This window comes from Oryctolagus cuniculus, chromosome 4 (genome assembly GCF_964237555.1).
Source record: "Oryctolagus cuniculus chromosome 4, mOryCun1.1, whole genome shotgun sequence".
Taxonomy (NCBI): Eukaryota; Metazoa; Chordata; class Mammalia; order Lagomorpha; family Leporidae; genus Oryctolagus; species Oryctolagus cuniculus.
The window spans coordinates 51,436,193-51,452,529 of NC_091435.1; the positions used below are offsets into that span (position 1 = coordinate 51,436,193).

Sequence of the window (16,337 nt, forward strand, 5' to 3'; positions counted from 1 at the left end):
ATTCACCCTGACTGCATTTTTAAAATATCAGACAAGAGAAATACATTGGAGACAGAATTGTTAAGCAAATGGAACCAGAACGTGAAGATTTAGAAAAAATCTCAGCCTCTCCATATTCCAAAAAACAAGACAGAATGTTCAGAAGAGAACACCAAGGGTATGGTATTTGATAAAGAGATATATGTGGGTGTGAGTGATTTAATTAACCATCATCTCACCAAAACAGGAATACAGATGAGATTATACCTAAACAGGAATACAGATGAGATTATACCTATAGAATTTCTGTCAACTGGGACTAAATTAAACGGAGAGGATAGAATATAATGAAGGAAGACTGAACATTTGTGTATTCTTAAGGGAAAAGGAGGAACCTCAGAGACAGTTCATGGGCCACCAGGACCATAGTTAAGGTCACAGTAGGAAAAATGACCTCCAAAGGAAGCCATGGGTTTGTGGCCTGTGGGCACGAACATTGTTTAGCAGAGAGCTGTGCTATGGGTTGGGCCACCACCAATAACTGTAGTATGGAAAACCTGCAGTTGAGCCCTAGGGATTATGATGCAACCCAGTGAGTCCAAAAAACATAGAATCAAGTCAAAGAGGAATATTTTGGGCATCATGGAGTTTGCCTTGCAGGTTGTGGACTTGATTCGAGCAAATTGTCCTTTTCTGTTTCCCATTTCTCCCTTTTGGAATGGGAATGTCAGTCCTATGCCTGCCCCACCACTGTACTTTTTGAGATACTGAACTTGTTTGGTTTTACAGGTTCATAACTGGATGAGAGTTTTGTCCCAGGAATAATCTACAATCTTACTCACATCTCCTTTAGATAATATTTATATGAGACTTTGGACTTTAGGCTTCAGAATTGATGCTAGAATCAATCAAGACTTGGAGGGCAATTAAGAACAAATCCTTATATTTTGCCTGTGAGAACATGAATTTTGAGAGTTGATAAACAGAATGTGGCTCAGACATTTCTTTGAATGTCTGCAGTAGCATATGTGTGAGGAACTTCACCTTAGAAATTTCTGTTGCTAAACCATAACATTTTCCTGCACAATATTGTATTCTCTTTGTTGGAATAAACTATTAATAGTTTCTCTTTGAAGATGTGTAATGCATTTTCCTGTTTTAATGGGTGTTATTCACAGAAGGAAATATATTTGCACATATTTTCATCACAAAGAAGGTTGTTTGTTCATAGAATATTTTACTTTGAGCATACTATTTTGTTTTTGACTTTAATGGCCTGGAAGTTAGTGCAAATTTGGATAACATTTTCCTACATTACAACTGAAGTCTTCATTTCTATCTTTAAAGTTTATTCTTAATGATCAGTTTTAATTTAATGTTATTCTGCCATTATTAGTGAAGAAATTATATATTAACACTTTTGAGATTTCTAATTTTCATTGTAGACTATCATTTCCATAGGTGATAATTTGTTTTTCAGAAGTAATTTTTCAGCATATCTTCTTATTTTAACTGTGACTTTTAAATAATCATGTAGAATTCAATAATAATCAGGCAAAATGAAACAAAGAGAAATATAGTTCTACTGGTTTTGTATTTGTTAAATAAACTATATATGGAGTACCTTTTTTTTAACTTTTATTTAATGAATATAAATTTCCAAAGTACGGCTTATGGATTACAATGGCTTCCCCCCCATAACGTCCCTCCCACCCAACAACCTCCCCTTTCCCAATCCCTCTCCCCTTCCATTCACATGAGGATTCATTTTCGATTCTCCTTATATACAGAAGATCAGTTTAGCATACATTAAGTAAAGATTTCAACAGTTTGCTCCCACACAGAAACATAAAGTGAAAAATAATTGATGATTTTTTAAATGATGATGAAATCAGATCAGACCTATTAATAATTTCTTTTTTTTTTATGGAAGATCAGTTTAGTATACATTAAGTAAAGATTTCAACAGTTTGCACCCCCATAGAAACACAAAGTGAAATATACTGTTTGAGTACTCGTTATAGCATTAAGTCTCAATGTACAGCACATTAAGGACAGAGATCCTACATGAGGAGTAAGTGCACAGTGACTCCTGTTGTTGACTTTACAAATTGAACCTCCTGTTTATGGCATCAGTAATCTCCCTATGCACCAGTCATGAGTTTCCAAGGCTATGGAAGCCCCTTGAGTTCTCCGACTCTTATCTTGTTTAGACAAGATCATAGTCAAAGTGGAGGTTCTCTCCTCCCTTCAGAGAAAGGTACCTCCTTCCTTGATGGCCTGTTCTTTCCACTGGGATCACTCACAGAGATCTTTCATTTAGTTTTTTTTTTTTTTTTTTTTTTTTTTTTTTTTTTTTTGTTGTTGTTGTTGTTGTTGTTGTTGCCAGAGTGTCTTCGCTTTCCATGCCTGAAATACTCTCATGGGCTTTTCAGCCAGATCCGAATGCCTTTAGGGCTGATTCTGAGGCCAGAGTGCTGTCCAGGACATCCGCCATTCTATGAGTCTGCTGAGTATCTCACTTCCCATGTTGGATCACTCTCCCCTTTATTTATTCTATCAGTTAGTATTAGCAGGTACTAGACTTGTTTATGTGCTCCCTTTGACTCTTAGTCCTTTCATTATGATCCATTGTGAACTGAAATTGATCACTTGGACTAGTGAGATGGCATTGGTACATGTCACCTTGATGGGATTAAATTGGAGTCTCCTGGTATGATTCTAACTCTACCATTTGGGGCAAGTCAGCTTGAGCATGTCCCAAATTGGACATCTCTTCCCTCTCTTATTCCCACTCTTATGTTTAACAGGGATCACATTTCAGTTAAATCTCAACACTTAAGAATAACTGTGTATTAATTACAGAATTAAACCAGTCATATTAAGTAGAACAGACAAAAAAAAACTACTAAGAGGGATAATGTATTAAGTTGTTCATTAACAGGGCTATGCTGATCAAGTCACCGTTTCCCATAGTGTCCATTTCACTTCAACAGGTTTCCTTTTTGGTGTTCAGTCAGTTGTCACCGATCAGGGAGAACATATGGTATTTGTCCCTTTGGGACTGGCTTATTTCACTCAGCATGATGTGTTCCAGATTCCTCCATTTTGTTGCAAATGACTGGATTTCGTTGTTTCTTACTGCAGTATAGTATTCTAAAGAGTACATATCCCATAATTTCTTTATCCAGTCTACCGTTGATAGGCATTTAGGTTGGTTCCAGGTCTTGGCTATTGTGAATTGTGCTGCAATAAACATTAGGGTGCAGACCACTTTTTTGATTGCCAATTTAAATTCCTTTGGGTAAATTCCAAGGAGTGGGATGGCTGGGTCGAACGGTAGGGCTATATTCAGGTTTCTGAGGAATCTCCAGACTGACTTCCATAGTGGCTTGACCAGTTTACATTCCCACCAACAGTGGGTAAGTGTCCCTTTTTCCCCACATCCTCGCCAGCATCTATTGTTGGTAGATTTCTGAATGTAAGCCATTCTAACCGGGGTGAGGTGAAACCTCATTGTGGTTTTGATTTGCATTTCCCTGATTGCTAGTGACCTTGAACATTTTTTCATGTGCCTGTTGGCCATTTGGATTTCCTCTTTTGAGAAATGTCTATTGAGGCCCTTGGCCCATCTCTTAAGTGGGTTGTTGGTTTTGTTTTTGTGGAGTCTCTTGATCTCTTTGTAGATTCTGGTTATTAACCCTTTATCTGTTGCATAGTTTGTAAATATTTTTTCCCATTCTGTTGGTTGTCTCTTCACTCTCCTGACTGTTTCTTTTGCAGTACAGAAACTTCTCAATTTGATGCAATCCCAGTAGTTGATTTTGGCTTTGACTGCCTGTGCCTCCCGGGTCTTTTCCAGAAACTCTTTGCCTGTGCCAATATCTTGAAGGGTTTCTCCAATGTTCTCTAATAACTTGATGGTGTCAGGTCGTAGATTTAGGTCTTTAATCCATGTTGAGTGGATTTTTGTGTAAGGTGTAAGGTACGGGTCTTGCTTCATGCTTCTGCACGTGGAAATCCAATTTTCCCAGCACCATTTATTGAATAGACTGTCCTTGCTCCAGGAATTAGTTTTAGATCCTTGATCAAATATAAGTTGGCTGTAGATGTTTGGGTTGATTTCTGGTGTTTCAATTCTGTTCCATTGGTCTATCCATCTGTTTCTGTACCAGTACCAAGCTGTTTTGATTAGAACTACTCTGTAGTATGTCCTGAAATCTGGTATTGTGATGCCTCCAGCTTTGTTTTTGTTGTACAAGATTGCTTTAGCTATTCGAGGTCTCTTGTGCCTCCATATAAATTTCAGCACCATTTTTTCCAGATCTGAGAAGAAGGTCTTCGGTATCTTGATTGGTATTGCATTGAATCTATAAATTACTTTTGGGAGAATGGACATTTTGATGATATTGATTCTTCCAATCCATGAGCATGGAAGATTTTTCCATTTCTTGGTATCCTCTTCTATTTCTTTCTTTAAGGTTTTGTAATTTTCATCGTAGAGATCTTTAACGTCCTTGGTTAAGTTTATTCCAAGGTATTTGATTGTTTTTGTAGCTATTGTGAATGGGATTGATCTTAAAAGTTCTTCCTCAGCCATGGCATTGTCTGTGTATACAAAGGCTGTTGATTTTTGTGCATTGATTTTATATCCTGCTACTTTAATTTTATTCTGTGTTTAACTATGTCAGATTCATATGGTGAATGAATATAGGAGTATTTGCAACCTTTATCTTATATTGTTTTATAATATTTTCAAATATTTGTGGTTTAGATAAAATTATAAACAATTAGGGAATGATTAGGAAGGCAAATAGAATTAAGATTAAATAGTTACAAGGTAAATACCTTTAAAGAATCATAGCATTCAAGTGTCCTTTTCTAAAGGCCTGCCAATCCTACATATGAAAATGTAGATTAGGGGGAAAAGTCCTTTAAATATGATAGCTTTAAATAATAAAGTTTAATATTCTTATTTTAATATACTAGCACCAAAAAATGGGGAATTAATACCAATTATAATTTATATATGCTTTTAGTCATAACATAAGGATTCAAGTATATTGGTTCTCTAATATCTGCAAATACCTTCTACACGTTTGAATGATCCAGTAACACTAAGAGCATTCAGATTAATAGTTACTGTTTTAGCAACAACTCTTCTTTAAATATTTTTACTGTGTGCTTTTATCACTAAACCTGGAGATAATACTCATGCTAACAATATGTTTATGTGTTTTAGAAAGTGAACCAGCTAATCAATAGTAGGGAAAAATTTCTTTAAAAAAGTTTGTTTTGAGCAGTTACATTGATTATTTGAATAAATTAAGCATTATCTATAGTTCTAGGATACACTAGTACCTTTTCATTCAAGCTAAGATATATTAATGATATTATTTTGGGCTAATAGTTACATACATGTAACTATTGTACATTTTATGTATATGTGACATGTATTCTATGAGTAGTAAACACTGAAATAACAAATTATTCCAAGATAATGTATTTCATATTTTCAGATTGTATAAGAATATATGATATTTAAATATTTTTGAAAGTCCAATTTAGAGTATATCAAAAGCCCCATATTGCCTGAAACATCATATTTCATTTTATATATAGGACACCATTCTAAATAGTTCCATCTAAGTATGTATGCTTCTTTTCTAAGTCATACACGCATATCTTCAAATCTATCCTAGCCTGTGTTAATACAATGCAATTATATTAATGTGGAGGATGTTATCAATTTGACACGGGAGGACTCATTAGTGAAAATGATTATTTAATATCATACTATATAGCACCTTCACTGTACAAAGTTGCTAAAACAGTATGGAACAAACCTCCTAAGGAAAATTTGATATAGCTTTCCTATGCTTTTCCAGACCCATTTTCAACACTGCTAAAAGGGGGGAAAATTCAAGAAGGCACTGAAGAGACCTCCTCACCAGACCCCGATGTTACTTCTGCTCTGGATGTACATGCTGCAGCTCCATAGGAGCCAGGTTGGGAAAGTTTCTAGGAAAACAACATATGCATTTATAACATATTTTTAAGTAGAAATTTTCTTTTTCTATGACAGTTTGTCTTTTTAGGCCCCAGAATTAATAAGTACATTAAAAATTCCACATTTTACTTTGAACGTATTTTTAAAATGTTTTTAAATATCAATGACAAACAGATCTTTGACTTTTTGGAAATATGTTTGAAATGTAATAGTTCTAGAACATGAAAAATTAGCTAATTAAAATGAATATGTTTTATACAAACCTTACAAAAATCAAATTGTCCTGAATCCTTTATAATGATAGAGTATAAAGTTAAATTATAAAAATATGTATCAGGAGTGGGTATTTATTTAGCCTGGTGTTCACATCCCACATATGAGTATCTGAGTTCAATTGTGGGCTCCAACTCCTGAATCTCAACTTAGCCTCCAGCCCAGCCCTTGCCATTGTAGGCATTGGAGGAATGAATAAGCAAGTAGGAGTTCTCTCTCTGTATATCTGTCCCTTTCCCTCTCAAAAAAAAAATAATAATCTATACTATCTATTTATCCTTTAACATCAAAATTTTCAAGCTTTCCTGTGTGTACTATATACCTGGCAGTAAGCAATTTCTGTAATCCTTGTTCTTTTTCTATACATGAAGCTCAAGGAAGTTTATAATATTATAGATTTTAATAAGGGAAAATTGGAAAGTACTAAGTTTTCATATGTTCGTTTCCTCAACTGGGAAGACTCTGGAAATGTAGGCCAGGGAATTAGCAAAATTATCTGAGATGATTTTTTTTTCCCTAAGACTAATCTCAAAATCTAAATTTCAGATTTTGTAGACTTTTGAAATTATGAAAATCTTCATTCATAATATTGAAATGCATTGTAATTTGAAGAGAAGGTAGCCTCTCAATGAGTAGAGGTTGCACATCATCTTTGCAAGCATAATGTATTCAAAAATAGCATTAAGCCTTTGAAAGATACAATTGCTGAGGTATATTAAAATGTCTAAACATGAATGATGAAAAAAATTAGCTTAGACTGTATGTACATAGCTTAAAAAGTAATTAAGAAGGTTAATTTTTTAAATAAAAGATTCAAGGAAAGCAATATGCAATACCCCAACACTTTAAATTCTATAATAAAAAGGTAGACAAAAGTAGGAATTATCTTTGCATTGTATTTAAGAGCCTAATGTTAAACTATTATGTATTTACATATCTATTTAAGGAAGGTGTGGTATGTCTAATTGAGGACTCTTTTTGATTGTTTATAATTCACTTACTGATTTTAGCAGAAAGTATATTCACTAATCCATGTTCTACTTATAAGTTTTATCATATTTGCCATGTATTACAATTTTGGGTTCCAGGGGGTATATTTTGTTGTTTTTCAACTTTCCCTAGCATTAAATTGTAAACTCTTGGAAGGAATTGATATTATCTCAATATATCATGTGTATTTCTGTCTTCCATAAGCCTACCCAATTGATTTTCAAATATTAATTACTTAAAAATTTGTTGATAGAATTGATATACAAAATCAGTAATTAAAGACAAATACTTGATGAAAGAATAATGTTTGACTTGTTTGAAAATAAGTCATCATTTCCTAATAGTTTGTATTTACTAATTTAAACACATTTACATGTCTATCTGCCTAAAAACCATAAAGCAACTTTGGCGTATGTGGGTCTTCTCTTTTCTGAGTGGCTTAAGACAATGGTGATTTGGATGGACTAAGAGTAATCCAAATTACATTTTAAATTTCTAAAGCTTTATGTTGCATTAACCAAACCCTCAATGAGACCACACTCTCCAGTTATTAGATTTATTTAAATATACTATAAATGAAGATTTATGGTTCTTTATTTTGTATAATGAAAGTATTATTGGCAAATTTGGCCGCTCTGGATATTATAATACATGGCCGGCATCATGGCTCACTTGGCTAATCCTCTGCCTGCAGCGCCAGAAACCCGTGTTCTAGTCCCGGTTGGGGCACTGGATTCTGTCCTGGTTGTTCCTCTTCCAGTCCAGCTCTCTGCTGTGGCCTGGGAGTGCAGTGGAGGATGGCCCAAGTGCTTGGGCCCTGCACCCCATGGGAGACCAGGATAAGTACCTGGCTCCTGGTTTCAGATCACGCAGCACGCTGGCTGTAGCAGCCATTTGGGGGGTGAACCAACAGAAAAGGAAGAACTTTCTCTCTGTCTCTCTCTCTCACTGTCTAACTCTGCCTGTCAAAAAAATTTAAAAATAAAGAAAAAAATAACATACGTATGGATTAGCAAAGTTAAGAAGGAACGATACTTGTTAAAGGGAAAATGGTCCAAAACCACAAAATTTCCTAACATATTGGGATATAGAAAAGTCAACGTTTTAATGTGTTAATCAATAAATCATTTGAATTAGTGTGTTAAACATGCTTTTTTCAGTGAAGAAGAACTGGTCATAAATAGATCAGCTTCTATGGTCATGACTTGTGCAGATAAGCAATAGTGGCAAAACACCTGCTTCCAACAAATAAATCACACAGACAGGCTGTAAAAAAGGATTATTGTCCTTTAGAAACAGTCTGAAGGCCAAGAAATAATTTATTTCGACCTTATAGTTTTGTGTTTTAATAGAGATTATACCTATATCAATATATGTGTACATGTATGTATATATACACAAATATATGTATGTATAGACACAAGTATATACACATATAAGATGTAAACATCTAAATGATATAGGTACTTGCACACATAATGGTATTAAAAATTATAGGTGAAAGGTTAGATTATGTTTTGTAGGGAAAGAAACTGTAAAAATTATCTATTATATGAAATTAAAGGAGGTAACAGGTTAGGATTTTCAAATATTTAGAAATGTAAGGAAGATGAATTATGCAATTTATTATATATATTTTATGACATGAGTAGTGTTATTCTAATACAAAATAATTTGTATTATGAACATCAACCTATAAAAATGTTATGTATTTCTCTCCTGCTACCTCACATTTCTCTCAAATAACTTGAAAATGTATCTATATGTTATCTCCATTACCATGAAAGAGCTGTCTGTACTCACCATCTTCTCTCACAAAATGACTCCACTTAGACTTCTCTCAAACTACTCTGCCTGAGAAATTCAGTTCAAGATCACTTTTAACACTCAAATTGTAAAACTCAGAATTTAATTTTTAGCCATTGGATTATTTGGATTATTTGGTGTATTTGGCACCCTTTAATCACATATAATAGCTACCTATTTTTTGACACGTATCTCTTGGGTGCCATAACTTTAAGAGTATTTTGTTTATCTTCATTTTTTAATTTCTTTGGCTGGTGGTTTTTTCCAGCCACTTACATTACCAAATTTACTAATGAATCTTGAATTTGCACTCCTTGCCTGGATATCTCTGAACTCAGACTTGAGTATCCAGAATTGTACCTGAATGTGGATTTCTGTTATGCATCTCAACCAACAGTTCCATAATTGGATTACTTATCTACCTACTACAGCTTCCTCCTGCCATTGTATTTACCATTCAACAATGAAAAATTTTAGCATTCCAGTTACTCTAGAGAAGAAAAACATTGGAGTTACACTGAATTTCATTCTTTTTAAACTGTGTGTTAAATTGAACAACAAATCTCTGTGACTTTACCTTAAGAATATATCCAAACTCTGCATGGCTTTTACCACTATTTTTGCAACTACTGTGGTCCATGATACCATCATCTTTCCCTAAGTGGTTTTTCTAATTTTATACTCATCACTCTGCCCTACTTTGTGTTTTCATATGTAAGCCTGTGCTTTCCAGTATGGAACCCTAGAATTGATGGGTATTCTGAATGAAAATATCTTCACTGAACCTGTATTGTCTTGAGTTCCATAGTCAGGAAAATGTAATGATTAGATCATATATGTAAGACCAGAATAAAGAAAGTTATGAAAGATTTATATTGATGTTACAATAGCCGCCTGACCTATGCAAATAAGTATCATCTTTTACTAAATATAAACTGGGTCTGGTGTTGTGGCATTTGGGGGTTAAACTCTTGCCTGAGATGCAGGTATCCAAAATGGGCACTGGTAGATCTCTGTAACTCGGCTTTTCAAATAAGTTGCTTAAACACGCACGCACACACACACACACACATTTTACATTGTATGGGTTTGGAGAAATTTATGGTGCCATGTACTAGTACTACTATAGTGTTTATAATGTATTTTTACAGCTTCCCAAATTCTGTATGCTCTACATACATATGATATCTCTCCAGCCTGTCCCCTGGGAAACACTGATCTTTTCACTCTTCCATAATATTGTCTTTTCAAATATGTCATAGGTTTCAATCACTCTGTAGGTAGACTTTTCAGATTGGATTCTGTGACTTAATAATATGTTTAAATTTGTTCGATGTGACTTCTGTCATGATAGCTCATTCCTTTTTTTGGCACTGAATAATATTCCATTGTCTGGATGTATGTAGGATTTTTAACCATGGAAGTCTGTACATATGTGAGGGCAAAATTTTAGATTTTTGTTTTCACTTTGGCAGAGTTCATCTTTGTGTCTCTTAAAATGTGATCAAATTACTTATTTAAAAATGGACTGTTTTATTAATAAATTATTTCCATTTATAGTTTGCTTGCTTCTGTACAACTTCTAAATATTTTAAAAAGTGTTTCTAGTATTGGTTGTCAACTACCTCCTAAAACTGAAGTTCTCTGAGATATTCAACCTACACTCTGTAATTTTCATGCATCACCTTGGTGTAATTTTGTCAATTTTATTTTATTTATTTGAAACTCAGAGTTACAGAGAGAGGTAGAGACAGAGAGAGAGGTCTTCCGTCCACTGGTTCACTCTCCAGATGGCCGCAATGGCTGGAGCTGTGCCAATCCAGAGCTGGGAGCTTCTTCCAGGTCTCCACATGGGTGCAGGGGCCCAAGGACCTGGGCCATCTTCCACTGCTATCCCAGGCCATAGCAGAGAGCCGGATTGGAAACGGAGCAGCTGGGACTCCAACCAGCCCCCATATGGGATGCATGCACTCAGACCAGGGCTTTAACCCCATTTTTGGCAATTTTAAAATACATTTGAAACATATTGCATTGTTTATGCTGCAGGAAAATGTCATAGTAAATATTAGGTTACTTTGTTTCTTGAAAGTTATGCAAAGAAATTTTAGATACTTTTAACTAAATCAATTTTAAGGAAAAAAGCAATTGCTTAAAATATAATTTATTTTAATAAAAATAATGAATACTCACTTCATATTACATATTTATAGTAGAAGAAAAATATTAGGATATGGTTAGTTATCTTTAATTTGTCTTCACAGATGACATCTTAAACAATTAATTTGAGAAATTTATACATATGTATCAGATCCAAGAGAAGTGAAAATCTGGTGGGTTATTCCTTATCAAACCAAACATGGCTACCTAATTTTTAATTAGTTTACTACTAATAATTAACCTGTATGAATACAGCAGAGAATTGAGTATACAATATTACAGGGTTCAGAGAAGGTGGGTTGCCTGAACTGAGGCTGTCTGCTTTGACCCTACATTGTCTATTTTGACAGCATCCCAAGTTCCCAGTGATAGGGCATTTGAATCCTGACCTTGGAGCGTTCTATCTTGGTGATACATATTCCCATATATAGTGTTTTGATGTGCACCTTTTATCTTTTTTATTAATTGTAAATAAAATTGGTCGGAGATGAAGTCCTAGAACTAAAACCCTTTGTGTCCTTTGCTTTGTTGTTAGGCTTTATTATTAAATCAAAACCAACAACATTGATGTTGATTTGTAAGTACGTATTAGGTCCAAGATAAATTAAAATCTGGCTCAGTTCTCACTGATACAGGAGTGATTTTAAGAAGTTTTTCAAGTCTTCTGAATTTGTATTACAGAAGTAGTAACTGAAATTATTAAACTGAAAATGATAGCATAAAAAAAAGCAGCTAATGGTAATGCAGTATATAGAAAATCAGTATAATATAGCCATTGGGAAAATGGGTTTGGATTAAAAACTTTGTTTCATTATTTATTAGTTGTGCAATTTTGGGCACATTAACTACTCAATGCTTCTCTATTTGTAACATTACATTAGTAATAATTAGTGACTTTATGGGAATTTTTTAAGTATTAAATGAAATTATTTTATGAAAAGTGCATAAAATGGTGTTATATAAGGTTATCTACTAGTGTGCGAAGCTAAACCACCATACTTATTAGTGATTGTAAGTAAATAATAAAGGATTAAAATAAGTAATAATTTCAGTGACTAGAAACATGAAAAGGAAGAAAAAAAGGTGTGTGGAAAGTTTACTTTGTTCCTGAAATATTTGAATAAATTAAAATATAATTTTAAATCATATTTATTTTGTTTCTCTACTGCTTAATTGTCAATGTTTATACCAACTTCTCCTCTACTTTTCATCTGTTATTTAAACTTAGTCTCTCTAAGACATATTCATTTTTTTTTATTTATTTTTTTATTTTTTTGACAGGCAGAGTGGACAGTGAGAGAGAGAGACAGAGAGAAAGGTCTTCCTTTGCCGTTGGTTCACCCTCCAATGGCCGCCACGGCCGGCGCGCTGCGGCCGGCGCACCGCGCTGATCCCATGGCAGGAGCCAGGAGCCAGGTGCTTTTCCTGGTCTCCCCATGGGGTGCAGAGCCCAAGCACTTGGGCCATCCTCCACTGCACTCCCTGGCCACAGCAGAGGGCTGGCCTGGAAGAGGGGCAACCGGGACAGAATCCGGCGCCCCGACCGGGACTAGAACCCGGTGTGCCGGCGCCGCTAGGCGGAGGATTAGCCTAGTGAGCCGCGGCGCCAGCCGACATATTCATTTTTGCTCTGAGGAGTTAAGTTTTTAAGATAGAATCCCTGCTGTCAGGATGCTTGTGATATTATAGATTAGTAATTCCAAAGACAATGAGGATAATGACTTGCACTTAAACCACACAGTGTAAACCATTTCAATTTTTTTTTATAATTTGTAAATATCTTTACCTATGGAGAAATACCATCTTCATAACAATCCTTGGAAATTGCATTGTGTTCTTTATGATACAAGCATAGAATCAGAAGATCAGGTAAGATTAAGTAATTTACTTAAACACACTCAAAATGTTGACAGCATAGGTTAAATCATATCTTTTGACTGACAGCTCCAATTTATACCATGTAACTACTTTATTTAAAATGACAGAAAACAAGCATTACAGAGTATGTTATAAATACAAACTGTGTGTCATAGTCCATTTATATTTATAGCAACTGAGAGAAAAGAAGAGACCTCTATGACCTGAGGTAGTCATGAAAATAGCATGATCTCTGGGAAGAAAGACAGGAGTCAAAGAGCTGCCATATTCTTTCTCACCAGTTGAAGAAACTTTGGTGTTTTGGGTTTGAACCAAAGGCCAAGAAACTGAGTAGGCCTAGTTATGACAGGTACTTGGAAAAAGCTTAATGTTTTAGATCACTCAGGCTAAGTATTTGTCGTCTTGTCCATGCTGTACCACAAAGACACTGTCAGCAGTAAGCAGCCCCTACTATACCCCTCTACACAAGAGGATAAGCTAGTTGTAGACTGACAATTTTGTTGAATGGCCTGATGAGCATTAAACACAGTGCCTGGCACAGAAGAGGTAGGGTTTCTGAACTTACTGTTATTTAAATCCAGGGTTTCTGAATTTTCCTTAGCTTATGTTTTTATGCCATACCAGGATGCTAAAAGGTTTCCTGTGTTGTTTGCCATGCCAGTGGAGTATGTTATTTTTTAAAATGACACATTTTATTTGAAAATTAAATTTAGAGTTATGTCCTTTAAAATAGAAATGTTAAGATTGATATATCTAATGATTGAATCACTAATGAGAAATTCTACTTGGAAATTCATTTCATGTTTATAGTATTGAAAATTACAAGTCTACATTTAATTATTTAAAAACTCATACACATTTTCATATCTCCTTTCTTCTCGTGAGTTAGGCTTTAAAAGTTTCTTTAAAAATCACAAATAAGGGGCTGGCATTGTGGTACAGAGGTTTAAGCTGCCATCTGTGACTATGGCATTCCATATGGGTGCTGGTTTGAGTCCTGGCTGCTCTATTTCCAGTCAAGTTCCTTGCTAATGTGCTTAGGAATACATCAGAAGATGGCCCAAGTGATTTGGCCCCTTTATCCATGTGTGAGACCTGGATGAAACTGCTGGCTCCTGGCCTTGACCTGGTCCAATCCTAGTTATTGTGGACATTTGGGGAGTGAACCACAGGATCGAAGTCTTTGTCTTTGTCTGTCTGTCTTTCTCTCTCTCTTCCCTCTGCCTTTCTCTCTGAATCTCTCCCTCACTCTCTCTCTAAGTGTGCCTTTCAAATAAATACGTAAATCTTTAATAAAGTTGCACAAATAATATATGCTAGTATATTCTAATAATACCAAAGTCCATGAAGTAAAATGGAAAATTTCTTTGAGAAGTACTGCTTCCTTGTTCAGAAGAAACTTTTCTTTCTTTCCAGGTCTTTCTTTTAATAAAAATGGAACAGATATTCACATTTCCTGCCTATTTCATTTAGCTCAACTGATGGATATATCATGGGACAACCTCATATGTTAGCACCTGCTGCCTGCTGGTCTATCTCATGTTTGACATTCCCTTTTTTCCTCTTGTAGCCCATATCCAACCCATTAGGAAATCTTTTCAGATATATTTATAATTTTTATGTATACTGCTGCTGTCCTAGTCCAAGCTCTGTGTTCTTTTACCTGGACCATTTCAATAGCATCTTGATTGGTGTTCTTTCCTCATTTTTCTCTAACCTATTTCCCAGACAGTAACCAGAATTGCCCACTTAGAATGTAAGCCAGATCTTGTCACTTCTCATGACAAAACCCTACAGCAACGTGAAATGTTATTAAGAAGAAAAGCCAAAATCATTTTGATAGCCCACCAGAACCTTTGTGTACCTCCCTAACTCCCTAAACTGCCTCTTTGAACTCCTTTTTTTTTTTTTCTTTCTTTCTTTTTTTTTTTTTTTAGAGAGAGAGAGACAGAAAGGTCTTTCTTTTCCCTTGGTTCATCCCCAATGGCTGCTGCGGCCAGCGCACCACGCTGATCCAAAGCCAGGAGCCAGGTGTTTCCTCCTGGTCTCCCATGCGGGTGCAGGGCCCAAGCACTTGGGGCATCCTCCACTGCACTCCCGGGCCACAGCAGAGAGCTGGACTGGAAGAGGAGCAACCAGGGCAGAATCCAGCACACCAACTGGGACTAGAACCCCAGGGTGTCAGCGCCACAGGCAGAGGATTCGAAGCTCTGGCCTTGAACTCCTTTCTTAATACTTTTCTTGCCATCTGAGCTTCAGTTATACTGGCCGTTGCTGTTTATCAAATGATCTGGGCTTATTCTCCACTTGTGTTCCTTGACCTTACTGTTGCCTCCTCTTGTAAAGCTCTTCCCACGGATTTCTTCTTGGTTTACCACTCAGCCAGATTCCAAATTTCACTAAATCAGAGAAGTACTCCCTATCTTACACAAAAGAGCATCTTCCTCATTAACTTTGGCTTTCCTTACCTCATTTTTTTATTTCCTGAATAGCACTTTTTATTAGTAATACTTTGTTTCCTATTTATTTTCTTTGTAAACAAACTATCACCAAGTAAAAGTTCTGTGAAAGAGAATTTTTCTTGCTTTCACTACGATACACCATAAATCTAGAACACTGCAAATAAAACAAGTTCTTAGTAAATATTAACTGAATTAATTTCTGAATTACTTGAATGATGGCTGAGCTGTTTTAATACCTGTATTTGTAAACGAAATGCTATAATTTATCCACTCACTTACTGTATTTTTCACTTGTGACTGATTTTTCAGTTTTAATAGTACTGCTCAGCAAATATTCTTGTGATGTATTTCTGTAGAGCATATTTCTAATGTATTTTAAAGGTAGAAGAAATTTAAATTTGGTATTATTGACAAGATATCCTCCAAAAGATGGGTGCCTTTATTACTATAATAGTGAATATATTCATTCATGGGCATGTAATTTATCTTGTATTCATCCATGTCTATGTACTTCAATATGAATTTTATTTGCATATATGCAGATATGACATGCCTTCATACTATTTATGTTTTTCAGTGTCTACACTAGTAATATTTACAATCCTTAGTCATGCGTATATTTTCAAAAAAATACTTATTTATATGGAAGACTGTAGCAGAGAGGGAGGCAGAGACAGAGAGAAAGAGATCTTCCATTTGCTGAGATACTCCCTTAATAGTTGCAGCAGAAGAGACTGGACCAGTGGGTCTCCCCTCTGGGTAGCAGGGTTCCAATTACATAG

At 35.2% G+C, this 16,337-nt stretch overlaps 1 protein-coding gene across 9 annotated transcripts in view; it reads left to right on the forward strand.

The window, feature by feature from the left end:
* Positions 1-16,337, forward strand: part of EPHA6 (EPH receptor A6) — a 1,017,309-nt gene that overhangs the window by 159,405 nt on the left and 841,567 nt on the right. For 2 of the 9 annotated variants that reach the window (XM_051859386.2, XM_070071943.1), the window contains exon 3: positions 5,868-5,987. The exons of the other annotated variants lie outside the window; for them this stretch is intronic. In XM_051859386.2, coding sequence (XP_051715346.1) covers positions 5,940-5,987 — 48 coding nt within the window. In that variant the 5' untranslated portion in view covers positions 5,868-5,939. The remainder of the gene's footprint in view (positions 1-5,867; positions 5,988-16,337) is intronic. 9 annotated transcript variants of the gene reach the window in all.